This window comes from Lepus europaeus, chromosome 14 (genome assembly GCF_033115175.1).
Source record: "Lepus europaeus isolate LE1 chromosome 14, mLepTim1.pri, whole genome shotgun sequence".
NCBI classification, from domain to species: Eukaryota; Metazoa; Chordata; class Mammalia; order Lagomorpha; family Leporidae; genus Lepus; species Lepus europaeus.
This window is the reverse complement of record NC_084840.1, coordinates 12,891,733-12,911,554: the sequence shown is the minus strand read 5'-3', so window position 1 is coordinate 12,911,554 and position 19,822 is coordinate 12,891,733. Positions and strand designations below refer to the sequence as shown.

Genomic DNA, 19,822 nt, shown 5'->3' with positions numbered 1-19,822 from the left:
ATAGAGGGAAGGAGAGAGAGAGAGGAAAAAAGAGAGGGAGATACTTTCTTCCATCTGCTGGTTCATTCCCCAGATGACTGCAACAGCTAGGCCTGGTATAGACCAAAGCCAAGAGCCAGGAGCTTCATTTAGGTCTCCCATGTAGGTGGCAGGGATCCAAACACTTGGATCTTCTTTTGCTACTTTTCTCAGTCCATTCACACGAAGCCACATTGTGGAGCAACTGGGAAACAATTTGGCTACCATGTGGGTTGCCAGTGTTGCAGGTCGTGGCTTTACCTGCTACACCACAATGCCAGCCCCAGTTTTGTTACATATTAATATTCAGTGTGTGCAAGGGTCACTTTATTGACTTTCTGTTTTAATACAATAGTGAATTTATCTTTTTCTGTACCACTTTTATACTGTAGTAATTACTGTACTGTAATACAGGTAAAGAAGAATCAATATTCTTTAATCTCAAAATTCTTGTTTAATTTGATTTTTTTTATCCATTGGAGAATCAAGTTCCACAAAACAACCTATGTAGTTTTAATTGAAATTTCCTGGAGCTATGGATTATTTTATAATATAAATACCAAATTTGTTTTCAGAAGTGATTGTACTGATTTAAATTACATTGGTTATTTATTTTTTTTCTTTTTTTTAACTTTTATTTAATTAATATAAATTTACAGTGTACAGCTTATGGATTACAATGGCTTCCCCCTCCCATAACTTCCCTCCCACCCACAACCCTCCCCTCTCCCGCTCCCTCTTCCCCCTCCATTCGCATCAAGATTCATTTTCAATTCTCTTTATATACAGAAGATCAATTTAGTATAAAGATTTCAACAGTTTGCACCCACATAGCAACACAAAGTGAAACATACTGTTTGAGTACTAGTTATAGCATTAAATCAAAATGTACAGCACATTAAGGACAGAGATCCCACATGAGGAGCAAGTGCACAGTGGCTCCTGTTGTTGACCCAACAAATTGACACTCTAGTTTATGGTGCCAGTAACCACCCTAGGCTGTCGTCATGTGTTGCCAAGGCTATGGAAGCCTTCCAAGTTTGCCGACCCTGATCATATTTAGACAAGGTCATAAAAGACAGAGTGAGGATAGTAACCAATGATCCTAAGAGTGGCATTTACCAGGTTTGAACAATTATACAGCATTAAGTGGAGAAGAGGACCATCAATACACACAGGTTGGGAGTAGAGCCATTGGTGGTAGAGTAGAGGTTATGATTACAAAGGAATGAGGCCCAAGTACGCTAGACAGGGTCTAGAACAAAGGACAGAGTCATTATTAGAGGAGCTAAGAAAGGTGCTGTCTAAGCTACAATTAAGTTTTCTGATTGAGAGGCAAATATAACCTGATAGAAGGGGCTTGATAATAATCTGTTGGGCTTTAGGCCTTGTAAGTTAAGAGGCCCAGACCTATCTATCTCTTCACATGGGGTACACCTAAGGGAGGTGTGAACCTCCTAGGGGAAGGCACTCTGTTGACTTTCATTACTTGGCTGGCCTGGGAGGAGAGCTGGCCAGGTAAAGGCAGGTGGCATCTCTAACAAGAAATTTACAGTTCTGCCTTCAATGTTGCTGACCCTACTTGACCATCCCCTCAGCTGCAGTGGTCACTTTGGAAGTTGGGCTGAGTGAAGGGCTTTCTTAAAATTTATAGAAGGCAATGGACTTTCTGGTAAATGTTTTCTTAAGTTGTTATCTAATGGTTGAAACTGTTTGCTAAGTATTCATGTGATATTGCTAATGTCAGCAAGCGATCTAGGACTTGCTCCCTCATTTCTCTATTCTAAGCCCAACTTGTTCTTTCATTTCTCTATTCTCTTCAAGGTAGGAAACTAATTCTATTATGAAGGAATCTGTAGGACACACAATTTAATCTTTAGACCTTATAAAAGAGATGGCTAACATTTTTCTGTAATAGCATAGCCAAAATAAGAACTTAAATAATAATCTCATAGCTAGATTCACTTCGCCATCAGCGAAGTATACAGTAAGTAGAAAAAACCTCCCTTTCAGACCAAAGGGAAAGAAAGTTTTAAAGTGAGAATATAATTTTCCTCATGGGCATTGTCTACCTTAGAAAAACTACTACAGAACATGCCTGTGAATATAGACTTGTAGTTCAGGCCAGAGAAGATTAGAGGTGGGACACGGGGACTCCCTTGACTTGCATCCTCTGGTCTGCTTTAACACAAACCAGGAAGAAAAGAAAGCTAGGCATCAGAAGCAATGGGTGGCAGGCCTATTAATGGCTGATCTGTACAGTGATCTGCCCTCAAGGAGACCCAACAGGCCAGTCCACTGCAGTGGCTTTCAATGTGGTAAGTATGGGCTTCAGCAGAAGTCAGCTTATGAAGAGCCCTGGCAGCTCTGCCAAGAGTTGGATCACTGGAAATGGACCTGCCCTGGAGTCGAAGGATGCCCAGGTCAGAGCCACAGATCTTATTGGCTCTAAGCTGAAAAGCCCTTCACTCAGCCCAACTTCTAAAATTACATTGGTTATTAATGTTAAATTTTTTTTTATTATTTTGGGGATGGCGCTGTGGCATAATGGGTAAGGCCGCCGCCTGCAGTGCTGGCATCCCATATGGGTGCCGGTTCAAATCCTGGCTGCTCCACTTCCAATCCAGGTCTCTGCTGTGGCCTGGGAAAGCAGTGGAAGATGGCCCAAGACCTTAGGCACTTGCACCCATGTGGGAGACCTGCAAGAAACTCCTGGCTCCTGGCTTTGGATCAGCGCAGCTCTGGTCATTGTGGCCATTTGGGGAGTGAACCACCGGATGGAAGATTTCTCTCTCTCTGCCTCAGATAGCTTAACTTCTCATATAGCTTGGGAAGAGTGTATTCGTAGTTCCAAGAAGCAGGATTTTTTAGCAATTAAAATGGTGAGGATATTATAACATATTTATATTAATGCTATATTCTTTGACATGTGTATTTGAAATTTATATTAGATTTCACATAATTTAATGAATATATAGAACATATGTTTCTTATTTGTATTTATCTATTAAAATGTAGATGACTGTTACTTTTATTGTTCCTTCAGATAACAAACAGAACATATAGACTCATTTGTAGAGCTTGATAAATGAACGGTGAATATCAGTGCTTGAATACCATGCAGTCATTAAAAACTAGCATGGAGGCCTCATCTTTTATTCTTGAACAGAAATAATTAGGTATGGAACCGAAAGTGTGAGATAGCTCACTCTATACTATTGTTTAGATGATTGAGATATCATCTTAAAACCTGTTAATGTAGAAAAAAAATTTTTTTTTTTTGTTTTTTTAGTAGTGAGAGACAGACCTAGGCTCAGCTGAGCTGAGGCCTGGAAATATTAACTCAATCCAGGACTCCCAAGTGGGTGACAGGAACCACTGCTTCCTAGAGTTTGCATTAGCTGGAAGTTGGAGTGAGGAGTTACAGCCGGGTATTGAACCCAGGTGCTCCAACGTGGGTGGCAGGCATGTTAACAGCTAGGCCAAATGCTCACCTCACACAAAACTAGGTTTATTCAAATTTCCTGCACTGAATTAGAAATCTTTAGAAATGTGTCAGAAGAGAAATGTTACAAGTCAAACCTTCATCAGGCCTTTGGTGCAGGGCTCAAGGACTGTAAAGTAGATCTTTCAAGTTAGAAAACTGAATCTGAATGGTCAGAGCTCCTGACAAAGCATTTAATATTAGTGGGTACAGCAAAATGAAAGCTTTGAACAAGTCTCTCATCACACTAGGACTCATCATGCTGTCTCCAATAAATTGTTTGGTGAGAACTTTCTGAAGTAAACAGCTTTATACTTTTACTATTTTCTGAGCAAATGTTTCTTGCAGAAACCAACTACATCAAGTTGGAATAGGTGATCCAAAGTTTTTGTTTTTCTAATTATCAGTGTTTATTCTAGGAAAATAGTTTATTACTAACACACTGGAAATAAGTTATTTTTAGTTATTCTAGTATCATAATTTTAGCAGCTCTGTTAAATAGATGTAATATCCTAATTTTACAGAGAATAATAGATCTGAAAATCAAATGCCAATTATCTGATTCCAAAGTCCATGCTCTTATCCCTCTTAGCCTGTATACAGTTCTACAAAATAAACAAAAAACATATTGTACAAACCATTGTGGAACAATGGTTCCCCTAGAAAACTCATTCATTTTATTGTATTTTTTATTGATATCGTATTTGCTATTTTTCCCTTTCTTCCAAATTATGCCAATTTATTATTAATGTATTCAACACAGTATTTACCTGTTAAAGGTTATATATGTGGATTTTAGTTAAGCAAGAGAATTAAATACTAAACACTAAGAAAAATCCTAATGAAATATGTATTTCTCAGTGAGCTGTGTCTCTTATTGAATTATGTCTTCTCTATGAAGTCCAAAGTGGAAGATATTGTTTGGGAGTTGGTTTAAAATACTGTGTCACTGTAGGGAATTGTTAAATCAAAATAAAAAGTGCCTCCTTCCCCACATTTTAGTGTCTTCATGTAATTTCCAGTTTTATATTAACAGCTAGCATCTGCTGAACATGCTCTGACTTTTTGAGCACCAGTGGTTCCCTCCTACACACACCCACATTTCTCCTCAGGCTGGGCTTTGCTAGTTAACCATGTCATTTCTAGTATTCCTGGACTGGCAGAGCATCATTGTGTTTTCCCACAAGGTTTTATAATGACTGTGCAGTATAGTGGTTTCTCAGCTTGCTAGGTCCCATAAACACATTGTAAATTAAAAATATCATACACTGAAAATGCATGTAATACACCTAACCTTGTAAACGTTCTAGCTTAGCCTAGCCTAGCTTGAGGCAAAACCAGGTAACTTAAGGCCATGGTTGTTATAAATTGTTGCTTATCTTAAGTAATTTATTAAATATCTAGATCCAAAAATTGCTGGCAACACAGTATACTGTAGTTTTAGTTGTTTCCCCTTGAGAATAGTTTAAAATTGCAACTCACTGCACCTGCCCAGAATCACAATAGAGTGTCTTATCTTATACCCCTACCTTGGGAAAAGATCAAAATGTACAACTCAAAGTTACGGTTTCTACTAAATGAATTTTGCTCTCACATCACTGGAAAGTTTAAAAAATTATATGAGTTTAGTGATTTTAAGTCTGGGGCCCTGTATTTGCAATCTGAGTTACACAGCTTCTATTTGCTTCTATTTGTTTATACAAAGAGGAAAGAAAAGAGGTTTACCTGTTGTTGTTCTGCATTTTTCTTGGGAGTTTACAAGAGCTATTTTTATTTATTTATTTTTTAATTTTTGACAGGCAGAGTGAACAGTGAGAGAGATAGATTCAGAGAGAAAGGTCTTCCTTTGCCGCTGGTTCACCCTCCAATGGCTGCCCTGGCTGGTGCGCTGTGGCCAGCGCACCACGCTGATCTGAAGGCAGGAGCCAGGTGCTTCTCCTGGTCTCCCATGGGGTGCAGGGCCCAAGCACTTGGGCCATCCTCCACTGCACTCCCGGGCCATAGCAGAGAGCTGGCCTGGAAGAGGGGCAACCAGGACAGAATCTGGTGCCCTGACCAGGACTAGAACCCGGTGTGCTGGCGCCGCTAGGTGGAGGATTAGCCTGTTGAGCCACGGCGCTGGCTAAAATTTTTTAAAAATTTATTTCTATTCTTTTAAATACAAGAGTATTTAAAAAGTTCATGAAAAATTGACCTAAAAGAAATTTATTTTTGTGCAATATTTTAAAAATCCACACAGTTTATAAGGGAACTTGAAGAAGTTTATGAAAACACATATTATGAAAAACTATATTTGAATTTTAAAACTTTTTGCACCAAAATAGTGTTAATCGAAATTTTCCAAAAACTTTTAGAAATACTCTGATATTACATTTATGATGGGGTTGTTTCTGGCTATGTTCATGTCATATAAGCTTAAAATCCTTTTGTGTGTGTGTGTCTAACAGCTTTATATTTCTAGGATATATATAAATAAAAATGAGTGTCAATATATATTTTTATGTCTATAGGAGTACATATTTATTTGTATGTGTTGTATCTTTGAGGCTTACATGTGTATGTGCAATACTAAGTAGAAGAGGCAGGGGCTTAAACAATAAAAAGGGAAATAATCTTGAAACATCTGGGCTTGCTTTCTTTCTTCCTTTCTTCCTTTCTTTTTTATTTTTTTGAGGTTATGGTGGTAAGAATACCAAACCCTTATCAAATACAATTTGTTACAGCCTTAGTGCTGCATATTTTTGCTGCCCTTTATTACATACTTAATAGAATAAAAATGAATAAAAGTTCTATTCTTTGCTATTTCTCTTTTATTTTCTGTATTTAATGGCTTTGTGCAGTCCTGGCCCCCTCATACCATTGGGCAGACAGCGTGAAGAGGCAGAATCTCTTGCAATTTAAGGATAACAAAATGTACTTTTATACTTCAAGTTTTCGTTATCTTTTGCTTCCCATGCTTTGATTTAAGTCAAATAACTGTTGCTTACATTTAAATATTTTAAATAAAATGAGGAGGTACAGAGAGTCAGCCTAGTAAATGAACAGTGCACATGAGGAAGTGAGTTTTCTAACTGAACAAAGACTTGAATACAAAAGTACTCTTGGGTGGATTTGCAATGTGTTTTACCATGGAAACCACAGATTGTGGATTTCCAGCAATGTGCTTGCTGTGATTACCAAGGGCTGACAGGAGAGTAAATGCAATTATTGAGGGCCTATCAGAATTATTTACAATAAAAAGAAATTGAAGAATGAATAGCACTCTAGCTTCTTTCCTCATTCCCATTACATCACATAATATTGTATACAAATGTGCAGGCAATCTTCTCAACTTAGGATGGCTTGGCCTATGATATTTAGACTCTATGATGAAGCAAAGAGATTTTCATTCAATATAAACTGGACTTGGAATTTTGAATTTTGATCTTTTCCTGTGCTAGCACTATGCCTTACAGTGTTACCTCAGGACACATTCAATCACATGATCATAGGATGAATAAACAATACAGTGCATTTTGTTCCTGGAGTTTTTTTTTTGATACTAGAATGCAATATATTATATGATTAACTAAGTAGGTTTTGTGTTACATGTAAATATTCTGAGCACATTTAAAATAGGATATGCTAAGGTATCTTTGATAGGTTAGTTTTATTAAATGCATTTTATATTCAGTGCAACTTAAGATATTTTCAATTTTCCATTGTTTTTTTGGACTATCTCCTCTTTGTAGGCTGAGGAGCATCTTTATCACAGATATAGATATATGTATATGCGTGGTGTCTATATATGCATATGATACGTGCATGTGTAGTTGAGTTTCTTTTCCAAAAATGATATTGTCCTAAATTTTATTTTTGAAATGTAAAGGATGCTACTAAATGTCATTAGAATTGATCTCTGCTTCCTTAAAGGCTGTTATCCAGTAAGGAAATTGAGAAAGTTACATTTGAGTAATTATGAAGGGAATTAGAAGGTAAAAAGAAGTTGAGAAATGTCTTAGGAGGGACTCAAAAGCATTTAACAGAAGGGTATATGTGCAAGTAGTAAAAGTTGGAAACCAGGTAGAAACTCCCTTGAAGAACTTGAATACCAACTGTAAAACTTTCTTTTTTAAATATTTGTTTGAAAGGGAGAGAGAGAGAGAGAGGTAGAGAGAGAGAGAGAGAGAGAGAGAGAGAAATCTTCCATCTGCTGGCTCATTCCCCAAGTAACCTCAACAGCCAGGGCTGGGCCAGGCTGAAGCCCGGAGCCAGGAACTTCTTTCAGGTCACCCACGAGTGTACTGGGGCACAAGCACTTGGGCCATCCTCCACTGCTTTCCCAAGCACATTAGCAGGGGAGCTGCATTGGAATTGGAGCAGCTGAGACTTGAACTGGCGCCCGTATGGGTTTCCAGTATTGCTGGCGATGGCTTCTATCTGCTATGGCACAATGCTGGCCCCGAAACCTCTCGTTAAAATGAAAAAGATACAACAGACTTCTTTTAATTATTATTAAAAGCCTTCATTGGAATGATTGCTCTGTTGAATAACTTAGTTACCAGAAGTTAGGAATGAGTATTTGGAAATAGATAAGGATGTCATTTAGAGTCAATAATCAAAGGGCAGAACTTAACAAACACTTCCCAGCACCCTTGTGTAGGCCTGTTGTTTGCAGTGTTATTTTGTAATATTGTACAGATGACCCAGAACTCTCCTAAAATGAAGTGTCAATTCGATGAGAAGCAAAGAGGCAAGAAGAGTAATGGGAAAAGCCAGTGTTACAACTCTGCTCTTGTCCTCTCTGTATAAATTTGGGAAAGTCACTAAAAATATTTTCCATAAAATCAAAGCAAAAAAATCAGATAAATTAATCATAGCATAATTTATTCCTAAATATTTTTCAAAATCATGGGGGCATAAAATTGCTATTACATCTAGATTAATAAACTTAAAACTCCATTTAAAAAAATCTGTAGTGAATTATTTAATCATGAGGTAGATCAAGTTAGAATAAGAAAGAGATTCCAAAGATTCAGCTCACCTGAAACTCAAATTTCGCATTCTCACATTGTTACAAGGAAAGCAAGGAAGGTGCCTTTATCACTCTCACAATGGTGTTGTCTCAGAGAAGGTTAGATTTCTCTATAGAACTGGGGACTGCACTACCCCTTCAATAGAGCATTCAACCAGGAATCATTAATGTCCAGTTAAATGTGAAATGTTAAAGATTTAAGTGTGAACAAAACTTAGTATAATCTCTGCCTTCATGGGGCTAATCTTCTACTGGACTTACTTGCTGTGATTGAGAACTGCTGTTGTCACCACTGTAGAAATTGACTGTGTTAGCTGGCCATGTATTAGGTGCCTGAAAACAGTAGTTTATGGACTCAAGAGAGTTGTAATAGTGGCAGGGCCACCCCCCTTACTAAGTCTAGAGGGAAGAACCTTTCCTTGCTTTTTCCAGCTTCTGATAATTTCAGACTTTCTTTAACTTGTGGCATTGTAATTACAGTCATGGTATCTGTAGTCACATGATTTTCTCCCCTCTGTATTTCTGTCTGTTTCCAAGTTTTCTTCTTATAAAGGCACTAGTCATATTATTAAGGCTCCATCCTACTCCAGTGTGATGTCATCTTAATTTAACTAATTGTATATGCAATGAGTCCATTCCTCATTAAGGACCTATGCTGAGGTCCTGGGAAGCTGAATTTCAACATATTTTTTAGGGAAACATTCAACACATAAAAATAACTTCAGACAAATTAGAGGTAAGCTTAATATCTGCATTTGAGAGTTGTGATTTTTGTAACTATAAGCTCAGTTTAGGGTTTGCTAGTGGTGAAAACAAGTGAGAGAGCCTTGACCATGATATATGAAGGAACTTTATATATATATTTTTTTACTCTTTGGAGTCAGAGCACCAAGTATGGAATTGGTGATTTGCCACTTAAGAGTGCACATAAATGACTCCGGATGAAAAAAATTCTTAGAAATAGAAGTTTGTAATGAAGTTATGTTTATTAACTTGCCACGTAAATTTAGATTTCTAAAGGAAAATCACCAACAAAGATAGAGACACTCAGTTGTTTCTGTTGATCCTGTCTGCTGAGACTGGAAGTCTTAGGAAGATAATGCCTTGTTTGAGATAAGCACAGTGATAAAAATCTTAAACTTGAGCTCCATGAGCAATATTGCTGAACCAGAGGGAGGGAGAAAGTACTTGGGTCAATAAGCACCAGGAAGCTGCAAAGGAAGAATCTTCCTTTGATGGTGATACATGTCTACTGTAGGACCCAAAAGAATATCTAGAGAAATTTGGCATCCCAAGAAAAAATTCAGGACTTTAGCACTTGATAAAAATGAAGCAGTGTTTCTGAGGGAATTAGTTCATTGACAACCTGGATTAGAATTATGTTTTTGTGTGTTGTTAAAATGATGAGGCCAACTTTAATAAGAATTTTAAGGGTGAAGAAAAAAATTGCATTTTAACAAGAACCTCAGTGCACATGTTGACTTCCCAGATGTTTGGCAATGCCCAGGGCTGGGCCAGGCTGAAGCCAGGAGCCGTGAACTCCATCTTAATCTCCTCCATGATTGGCAAGGTCCCATGCTTTTGGATCATCCTTTGTTGCCCTTCCAAGCACACCAGCAGGAAGCTAGATTGGAAGCAGAGCAGCCTGGACTCCAACCGGAGCTGATACAGGATGTCAGTGTTGCAAACAGCATCTTAATTCACTATACCATGTTCAGTAATCTTTTTATTTTCAGAACGAATCAATGTCTTGCAAGCTATTGTCCAGTCTTTGGCACATTTATATGTATTGGGGAGCTTTCACTTTACAGTGATATACACTTCAAAGTTGAGCAATTCTTTCTTTTCTCTATTGCAGTATGAATCTCATTTTAATAATGTTGACCATTTCAGTACTTAATGACTCCTAACTATTAATATTTATTCAACATTTTCTGTTCTTTCCACTTTTTTTGGGATATATTTTCCAGATCCTGCATTATTTTGGTCAAGGCTTTAGATGATCTCATCTTAGTTAAAAACAATTTTTCCTCTGTTATGTATCCAGTGCAACTCCAGATATTATCCAAGGAATAGGCTCCTATTCTTATAAATTTGATAATTTTAGGAAGCAAATCTGCATGGCCTTTGTGGAATTACTTGTGTAATAGCCATATGTCCTCTCAAATTTGCTTTTGTATCCACAACAAATTTTAACTAATTTAGCTTGATATCAGTATTGTAGTTAGTTTGTTTATAATGAACTGACTTTTCATTTGATAAACAAGGGAAACAGATCCAATGATGGATTTCTAAAATACTAATGGAGTTTTCTGGCTGTAAGTCTGTGCATGGACTTTTGTGTGTGTGTGTGTGTGTGTGTGTGAACAGTTTTATGAGTGTGAGCATGGATGTGGAAGTGATCTAACAGAAGATATTACTGCAATTTTTATGACTAGACTGGAAAAATAATCAAGTTAAGAAAATTTGGTTTCTGTTTTTGTTTTCTTTTTCCATTTTATATATAAAGTGAAGAAAAAAAGAGTAAATGGGAAAGTAATGAAAAAGAATTAAAAGTTGTAGATAGGAATTATAGAGAAGAGATTGCAATTGGAGAGCATTTTAGTATTTTTAGGAGGCATAACACATCACACTTGGTTTGTGATGAATAAGAATAGTTCTGTTGCTTTTGTGACACTAGACACTATTTTTTAACTAGGTGTGAGTCTTCTTAAATATAGACAGTAGAGGGATGATATAATAATTCAATAGTGAATTATTTCTCTAATAATGAGCATTTTTATGTATCAGTTATCTTTTCTCCAGGTTTTCTCTCATTTATGTCTTATAGTTGTTTTTGCCAAAAGCAAACACTTTTTTTTTTTTTTTGATAGGCAGAGTGGACAGTGAGAGACAAACACTTTTAAAAAAAAAAAATCTAAAAACCTGTCTGGTTTATACAGATTATATCTTCAAAATGTGATATTAGGAAAAATGGTACTAAAATTCATTGTTTGTGCAAACGTTAAAGCACTTTCTTAGCTGTACTTGAGTCCTTACTGATAATAAATGTATTTGATACTAATTTAAAAATTGGTGATTAACAAATTACCATGCGCTGAACAGAACTTTTCTTCTTATTTGATATTTTGGAATATTAATTATACCTTATCCCATGAAAGAAAATCTGATAGAATGTAGAGAAAAAGCAAATGCATTTATTAGAGCAGTACTTTTTTTAGACTGTTGATGTTATTTTGTTGTAGATTAATTATGCATTGTTCAGCCCATTGAGTTTTCTACATTGTGATTCACTTATCGTGACTTTAACATTCTACTTGTGTGACCACTCCGTTGCTGACACATGTATTTCAGTATCAATCTAAGTAAATTTAGAAGAATGGAAAATGCTAAATAGTACAGTGTCCCAGATAGGCAGTAGTCTAGGTGAAGAGTTTGTTGAATATAGAATTTCAGGCCCTGATCTTTAGATTCTCATTCATTGGATTTGGGATACTATTACCCAAAGTAAATTTTGTAACATGTGATTGAGTCATACATCAGGGGAAAACCTGGGAAAAACACAGATTTAACAATCAACCCAGAGACACATATTAAAGACTTTTCATTATTATTCTTTTGAATTATCCATAACACTAGTTACATTCCTTAATAGAATAATTTAATCGCAATGTACAGAACATGTCTTTAATGTGCTGTACATTGCTATTTAATGCTATAATTAGTAATCCAATGTAATTTTTTCACTTTATGTTGCTATATGGGCAAAATGTTGAAATCTTTACCTAATATATACTAAACTGATCTTCTGTATACAAAGAGAATTGAAAATGAATCTTTACATGAATGGAAGGGGAAAGTGAGCGGGAAAGGGGAGGGTTGCGGGCGGGAGGGAAGTTATGGGAGGGGGGAAGCCATTGTAACCCATAAGCTATACTTTGGAAATTTATATTCATTAAATAAAAGTTTAATAAAAAAAAAGAAATACTTTAATCGATAACATGATTTTTAGACTTTCTATATCTTTAAAATTAGAAAGTAGCTGCTTCTTTCCCAAAATCAGTATTGCTTTTACTCAGTTCTCCTTTCTGTGGCATGGGGTTCCTTTAAAGTGCATAAATCAAATGATTTATTTTTATTTTCTTGTATAGTAATATTTTTATTTACACAATTATTAAGTTGGTTTAAATAGTTACTGATTTTTATAATATATGATTGAAAATTGTATAAATTTATATTCTTATTTTCTGTTTGCAGGGTACAAGTTGAATTCTATATGAATGAAAACACATTTAAAGAGAGACTAAAGCTGTTTTTCATTAAAAACCAGAGATCAAGTAAGTCATTCATTTAATTAACCCCTCTGCATGTTTGTGCACATAACACCTTAAAAAATTCCAAATTCAAATCTTTTGCAAAACACTTTTTATAGTGAATGGTAAAATTGGTAATCTTGCCTGCCCAGGAAGAAATCTGTAGATGTTCCAACTAGTATTGTTAAAGACCTCTTAAACACTTTTAATTTTAGAAATCACAATTCAGTCCTCTGGGTGGAATTATTTGTGTTAGAAACATTGTAGAAAATAATGTAAATGAGGGGTCTCTACATTTCAGATGTGAAAGAAATCTGAAATATCATCATTTGAGAAGGTTCTGATTATTAGTGGACCACAACGGGGAATATGTGTATGATTTAGTGAGAGGAGAGTTCACCATTTCCTGGAACTTACCTAATAATAAAGAACATCTAGGAGGGTTTGGGAACCATTGGAACTTCAGGAGGATAATGAAATTGACATAGTCATGGCCATCCGGAGTCTGTTCAAGGTTGAAGTTTTAGTGGTACTTTTTTCCTACCACAAATACCACATAATCTTACTACTCCAGTATAATAAGTCAATGTGCAGGTTTTTTCCCCCACAGGATTACTGCTTAAAATGTCAACATGAAATGCAGAAATCTGCATTAGATTTGCATAGGCTATAAGTTACCCCTGAATCCTTTGAGGGTCCTTGAAGCTGTGCATCTTTAGGTACAATTCAAAGAGAGAACTAACTGTGACTTGTGTGAAGTTTTCCAGATGCTGGATATAGGGACTATTTCAATATTTAAGGCACACTGGTCTGGAGTTTGAATGACAGCCTGGCTGTATGGTTAAAGCCTGGCTTTTTAAGCTGCTGGTTTAGGGTTTCCAGGAAGCCCTGTCAGTAGATATTATCTAAAAGGGTCACATCATGTGAATAGGTTTCCTTGATTTCAATATTAACAATCCTATCTCTTCAGGCCAGGAAAGAAGGGTGATTGTTTGAATGCTTCACCAGCCGTCAGCTTTGACAGGACCTATTTCTATAGAAAGGCAATTTCATTATCAATTTAGAGGACTTTATGAAGAAAGTAAATGATAAATTGTACTCAGAATTTTAGTAGGAAAAACTAGGACAATTACATAATTAATTAGAATTCACCTTTTTACTGTTAAGAAATATTACAAATAATTAATTGTAAGAAGGCCTTTGTCAAAGTTTTATTCATAATGCATAAATCAGATACCACAAATAATTGCAGGAGAGGTAAAGCTTCTTAAGCAGATTTTAAGTATGTTTTGCATAATCTTAATTTACTCTTCATCATTCTTAAACATTAGAGGCTACATAACTGTGACCTACATAGGTTAAAAGACATATACATTGTAGTCCTAATTCCACAACATTTTTTTAAGATTTCATTGAAGTTAAAAGTAAAGTTAAATTGATAGGATTATAAATCTGTTTGTATGTGTGTGTGAGTACATGCATGTGTGTGAGAGATATGTGAATGTTTCCCAGCATGTGCTATTGTGATTTCTCTCTATAGATAATTGTATAATTAGTATATAATTATGTAATTAATATATAACTATATGATTAGTACCTCTATAAAGTTATACAATTAATATTAAATATATAGCATAATTATACTTAAAACAATATAAGCCGGCGCCGTGGCTCAACAGGCTAATCCTTTGCCTTGTGGCGCCAGCACACCGGGTTCTAGTCCCGGTCGGGGCACCGGATTCTATCCCGGTTGCCCCTCTTCCAGGCCAGCTCTCTGCTATGGCCCGGGAGTGCAGTGGAGGATGGCCCAAGTGCTTGGGCCCTGCACCCCATGGGAGACCAGGAGAAGCACCTGGCTCCTGCCTTCGGATCAGCACGGTGTGCCGGCCGCAGCACGCTGGCCGCGGCGGCCATTGGAGGGTGAACCAGCGGCAAAGGAAGACCTTTCTCTCTGAATCTATCTCTCTCACTGTCCACTCTGCCTGTCAAAAATTAAAAAAAAAAAATAGGATGATTATAATTTCTCTATAATAAAATTTACAAGGATTCTGAAGGTACAAGATTTAAAACTCATCAGGTACATTTGTAAGAATCTAAATTTTCAGGCCGGCGCCTCGGCTCACTAGGCTAATCCTCCGCTTGCGGTCCGGCACACCGGGTTCTAGTCCCGGTCGGGGCACTGGATTCTGTCCTGGTTGCTCCTCTTTCAGTCCAGCTCTCTGCTGTGGCCCCAGGAGTGCAGTGGAGGATGGCCCAAGTACACCCCATGGGAGACCAGGAGAAGTACCTGGCTCCTGCCTTCGGATCAGCGTGGTGCGCCGGCCGCAGCGCGCTGCCTGTGGTGGCCATTGGAGGGTGAACCAACGGCAAAAGGAAGACCTTTCTCTCTGTCTCTCTCTCTCACTGTCCACTCTGCCTGTCAAAAAAAATAAAAAAAAAATTAAAAATAAAAGAACGAATCTAAATTTTCTAGAGAGCCAAACTTTATCCCAAAATTCATGGATGTATAAACCACTTCAACGTACAGGCTACTTATAACCAGCTTTGAAAGGACATAAATCTTGTGACTTCTGAATGTTAAAACTTAGATTTACTCTCAGTGCACAACATTTACTGTCATTTGCATTTCATGCATTCTGTCAAGCTCACTTTCTGTTTTAATATTCATGTAATTAAAATTCAGCTATGAAGAACTTCAGAGTATGGACAATTATAGTATTGCAGTTTCTAAATACAATTTAAATGCTATACTTAAAGACGATATCTTATATAATTCTTTTTAGTCTCTTGTAAACTAAGTTAATTGAAAAATTAAACTTTTGTTGTTTGTTTAAAGGTCTAAGGATACGCCTATTCAATTTTTCTCTCAAATTATTAAGCTGCTTATTGTACATAATTCGAGTACTACTAGAAAACCCTTCACAAGGAAATGAATGGTAAGACATCTTTGTCTGAACTTCAGTAATGCCTTTTTGATAGTTTTTAACTGTATTACATTTTAAAGGATGTTATAGTTTTAGGTGTGTGACACAAACTGATCTGACTTTCAGACTATGAATATAAGACTTGTGGATTATTTGCAAACATCTGATTGTTTGTATATTCATCTCATGGTATCACTAGACACTGACCCATAACAATTTCCTTGCTAGTTAAAGTGCTCTAAGTAATTGTTTAAAATAGGTCAGTCCCTTTATTTTTTAGTTTTTTTAAAGATTTATTTTATTTGATAGTTGGAGTTACACAGAGGAGAGGCAGAGAGAGAGAGAGAGGTCTTCCATCTGCTGGTTCACTCCCCAATTGGCTGCAATGGCCAGAGCTGAGCTGATCTAAAGCTAGGAGCCAAGAGCTTCTTCCAGGTCTCCCACGCAGGTACAAAGGCCCAAGGACTTGGGCCATCTTCCACTGCTTTCCAAGGGCACAGCAGAGGGCTGGATCGGAAATAGAGCAGCCAGGACTCGCACTAGCTCTCATATGGGATGCTGGCACTGCAGGTGGTGGCTTTACCTGCTATGCCACAGCGCCAGCCCTGGGTCAGTCCCTTTAAAGATCTGAATCAGATGTCTTGTCCCAAAGGCTGACTTTACTGCGTGCCACTCTTGCAGACTTTTCAGTAGCTATAGTGGTTACAAGAGGAAGCATCCCTGTAGATGTTGGGATGCGTGACTCTAATTTCAAGTCTCAGTTTCAGCCTGTGCAGTTTTTGATCTTACTTGAGTTGAATGACATTGATTTTTTTAAAAAAAATATTTTAGTTCAGTTTTTGTTTAAAATTATGTAGTTTTATTAAATTGTACTTTATTCATTTGTGGGCTTCCCTTTTTAAAATTTGTCCTTTGTTAGAAGTAGTAGGTAAGGAGACTGGGTATGTAATGGCATGCATAATTTTAATCTCATCACCATCCTGGACTTCTTGTCCAGCATACTAAATGTACAATAATTATTAAAACAGAAAAATTACATTTGATGACTAACTTCTGTACAATTATTTCCTAGTATGGAAATTTTCCTTAAGAAAATTAAAAATAAAAAGATCGCAATGAATGAGAAAGTGAGCTAATAATTTCCTTTTAAATGAATTGGCTCATATTCAGCTGATTTAGACAATGAAAATGATTCTATACCTATCCAAGGTTTGGGGTTAGGATAAAGATGAATATTTTTTATCATGTAATGATATGTGTGATAATTCTTTATAAAATAATTTATTTAATGTGGTATAATTATGGATATTTCATTATGTTTCTATTGAATACTTATCCTGTATTGGTCACATTGCTCTAAGTGAAGATACAGAGATACATTAGAATTTTTTAGTCTGTGAAATGATTGCTTATTTTGGAGTTCCTATTATTTTATGACATTAGATTAGTTGCTTTATGTATGCTGTTTTCTTCAGTATATATGAGACTTTTTCATTCCCATCTTAAATATAATGAAGCAGCAGTTTTTCTCATGAGACTCTTTTTTGACACCTTTAGAGCTACTCCTCCCATTCCTGTTTAACTCTGTGGCCACAAGAAACCAATGCCTCCCCTTTATCCAACGTTCTGACTGCACATTCTGCCTCTCTGCTTGGAAATCCTATGGGCATTGCTCCTGTGCTCTTCCAAATCTCAATGAGCGACAGCTTTGTGCTTTCTCCAAACCCTCATCTACTACTAACTTTCCATATTTCCCCTGAGAATAACTCCATGCTGACATCTGCTCTGGGGGCTGAGTGTTTTGGAATCTTTCTTCACTTCTCTTTGTCTATGTTGTGTACGAACTCTTTGAAAATCTTGTCATTTCTGCCTTCAAGGTATATCTAGTACACAGTCCCTTCTCAGTGCATCCTCGGTGGAGCAAGTCAACCTGTTTCACCGAATTAATGCTGCTACTTCTGCTTCTGCTTCCTTTCAGTTTATTTTCAACAGAGGAGTGACTAATCCTGTAAAATACAGTTCCCATTTAGATGTGGCTCTGTTTCCATGCCAGAATGCTTACCATAGCCTTTTAGAACCCATTTTCCCTCTAATCTCACCTCCAGCTACTCACTCGCTATCCATTCTTTTCAGCCACATGTACCTCCTTTCTGTCCTGGGATCATACCAGATACAATCAGTTTAGCATCTTTAGAGGGGTTTTTCCCTCTATCTGGAATTCTTTCCATGAGATAAGGCACACTTTATAGATCTTTACTCAATCATATTAAACATCCTACTTAAAATTATAACCTCTTCATAAGACTAGTGTCTCTATATAATCTGAATATTTCATTTGTTCATTTTGTTCTGTGTATATTCCATTAATTAAAATGGATATTTTATAATGGCATGGATTTTTGAATCCCCAGAGCCTGATGGGATGAGTGAGTGTATACATGGGTAAATGAGGTTCCTCTATCATCTACCTTTTTCTTACCCCACTTTCTGTAGTTCACCTACACATACCTGACCCTCTTGGTCTCTGATCTTGGAACAGTCTGTTCCTCATGTTTTCCATTTCTGTCTCTAACAACTCACCTTTTTAAAAATTTTATTTATTTATTTATTTTTTATTCATTCATTCATTCTTGCTTCAGGAACCCTAGACCTGAAGGATAGCAATTTCCTGGAAAACACTCAATTGGAAACTAATCAGGCATCCTGTTAGTTCCTCTTCCTCTTTGACTGAGGAATCTCTGCTGTGTACTCCCCAAACCTCCCCTATATTCTTCTCTCACAAGATCTAATGCATTGCCTTTGATTTTTCCATTCACTTTTCTGTCCTGTGTGCTCACAGAGGGCAGGTGTGATACTGTACTTTCCTCCATAGCTCTCCTACTTAGGACAGAACTTCCTGGATCAGTGAATGTTGCTGAATTAATGGCATTATGCTCAATAGCTTTATTGATAATTTTGTACAATACATGAGATGTCAGTGCTTAATTATTTATTGTATATTTTATTTATTTATTTATTTATTTATTTATTTATTTAATTTATTTGACAGAGTTAGTGAGAGAGAGAGAGACAGAGAGAAAAGTCTTCCTTCCATTGGTTCATTCCCTAATTGGCCGCTATGGCCAGTGCTGCGTCAATCTGAGCCAGGAGCCAGGTGGTTCCTCCTGGTCTCCCATGGGGTGCACAGACCCAAGCACTTGGGCCATCCTCCGCTGCCCTCCCGGGCCACAGCAGAGAGCTGGACTGGAAGAGGGGCAACCGGGACTAGTACCCGGTGCCCCAACCGTGACTAGAACCTGGGGTGCCGGCGCTGCAGGTGGAGGATCAGCCATATGAGCCACGGTGCCTACCACCTATTGTATATTTTAAAAAGATTTATTTATTTATTTGAAAGGCAGACTTAAAGAGAGGGAAGAAGAGATAGAGAAAGAGAGAGAGAGAATGAGAGAGATAGACAGATTTTCCATCCACTGATTCATTTGCCAAATAGTTGCAACACCCTGGCTAGGCAGAAGACAGGAACCAGGAGCTTCATCTGTGTCCCCCATGCGGGTGCAGGGGCCCACATCTTCCTGTTTTCCCAGGAGCATTAGCAGGGAGATGGATCAGAAGTGGAGCAGCTGGTTTTTGAACCAGCACCCTTATGGGACGCTTAACCTGCTTAACACAGGCCCCAATCATTAATGTTTTTAATAGTGCCTGCTGCTCAATTTAGATACACCTAGCCTGATATGGCGATGGTTGCATTGCAAAATCCTTCTCATTACTTTTAAAAATGACAAATTCTAAGATACACATATGAGATACTGGTGCTTCCAATGGCAGCTTAAACTGTTACACCACAGTCCTGCCCCTTGTTTATTGTATTTTTCTATGTGTTATTAAAATGGTGCATATAACAAATCCTTCATAGTTTTTAAAATTAGTTGATTTATGGATAAAATGTACACGAGAGACCTGAAAATCGTAAAATGATGTATGATAGAATCATTTTATGGGTAGAGGTGCATGATGGTTGAATAAAATTATATTATGTGAAAACATTAAGAGGAACAAAGTTTCCTACAAT

General features: G+C 37.0%; 1 protein-coding gene across 3 annotated transcripts in view; it reads left to right on the top strand.

The window, feature by feature from the left end:
* Positions 1–19,822, top strand: part of KCNT2 (potassium sodium-activated channel subfamily T member 2) — a 385,345-nt gene that overhangs the window by 105,408 nt on the left and 260,115 nt on the right. For all 3 annotated transcript variants that reach the window (XM_062211536.1, XM_062211538.1, XM_062211537.1), the window contains exons 2-3: positions 12,774–12,853; positions 15,666–15,765. In XM_062211536.1, the coding sequence (XP_062067520.1) occupies positions 12,774–12,853; positions 15,666–15,765 (180 nt within the window). The remainder of the gene's footprint in view (positions 1–12,773; positions 12,854–15,665; positions 15,766–19,822) is intronic.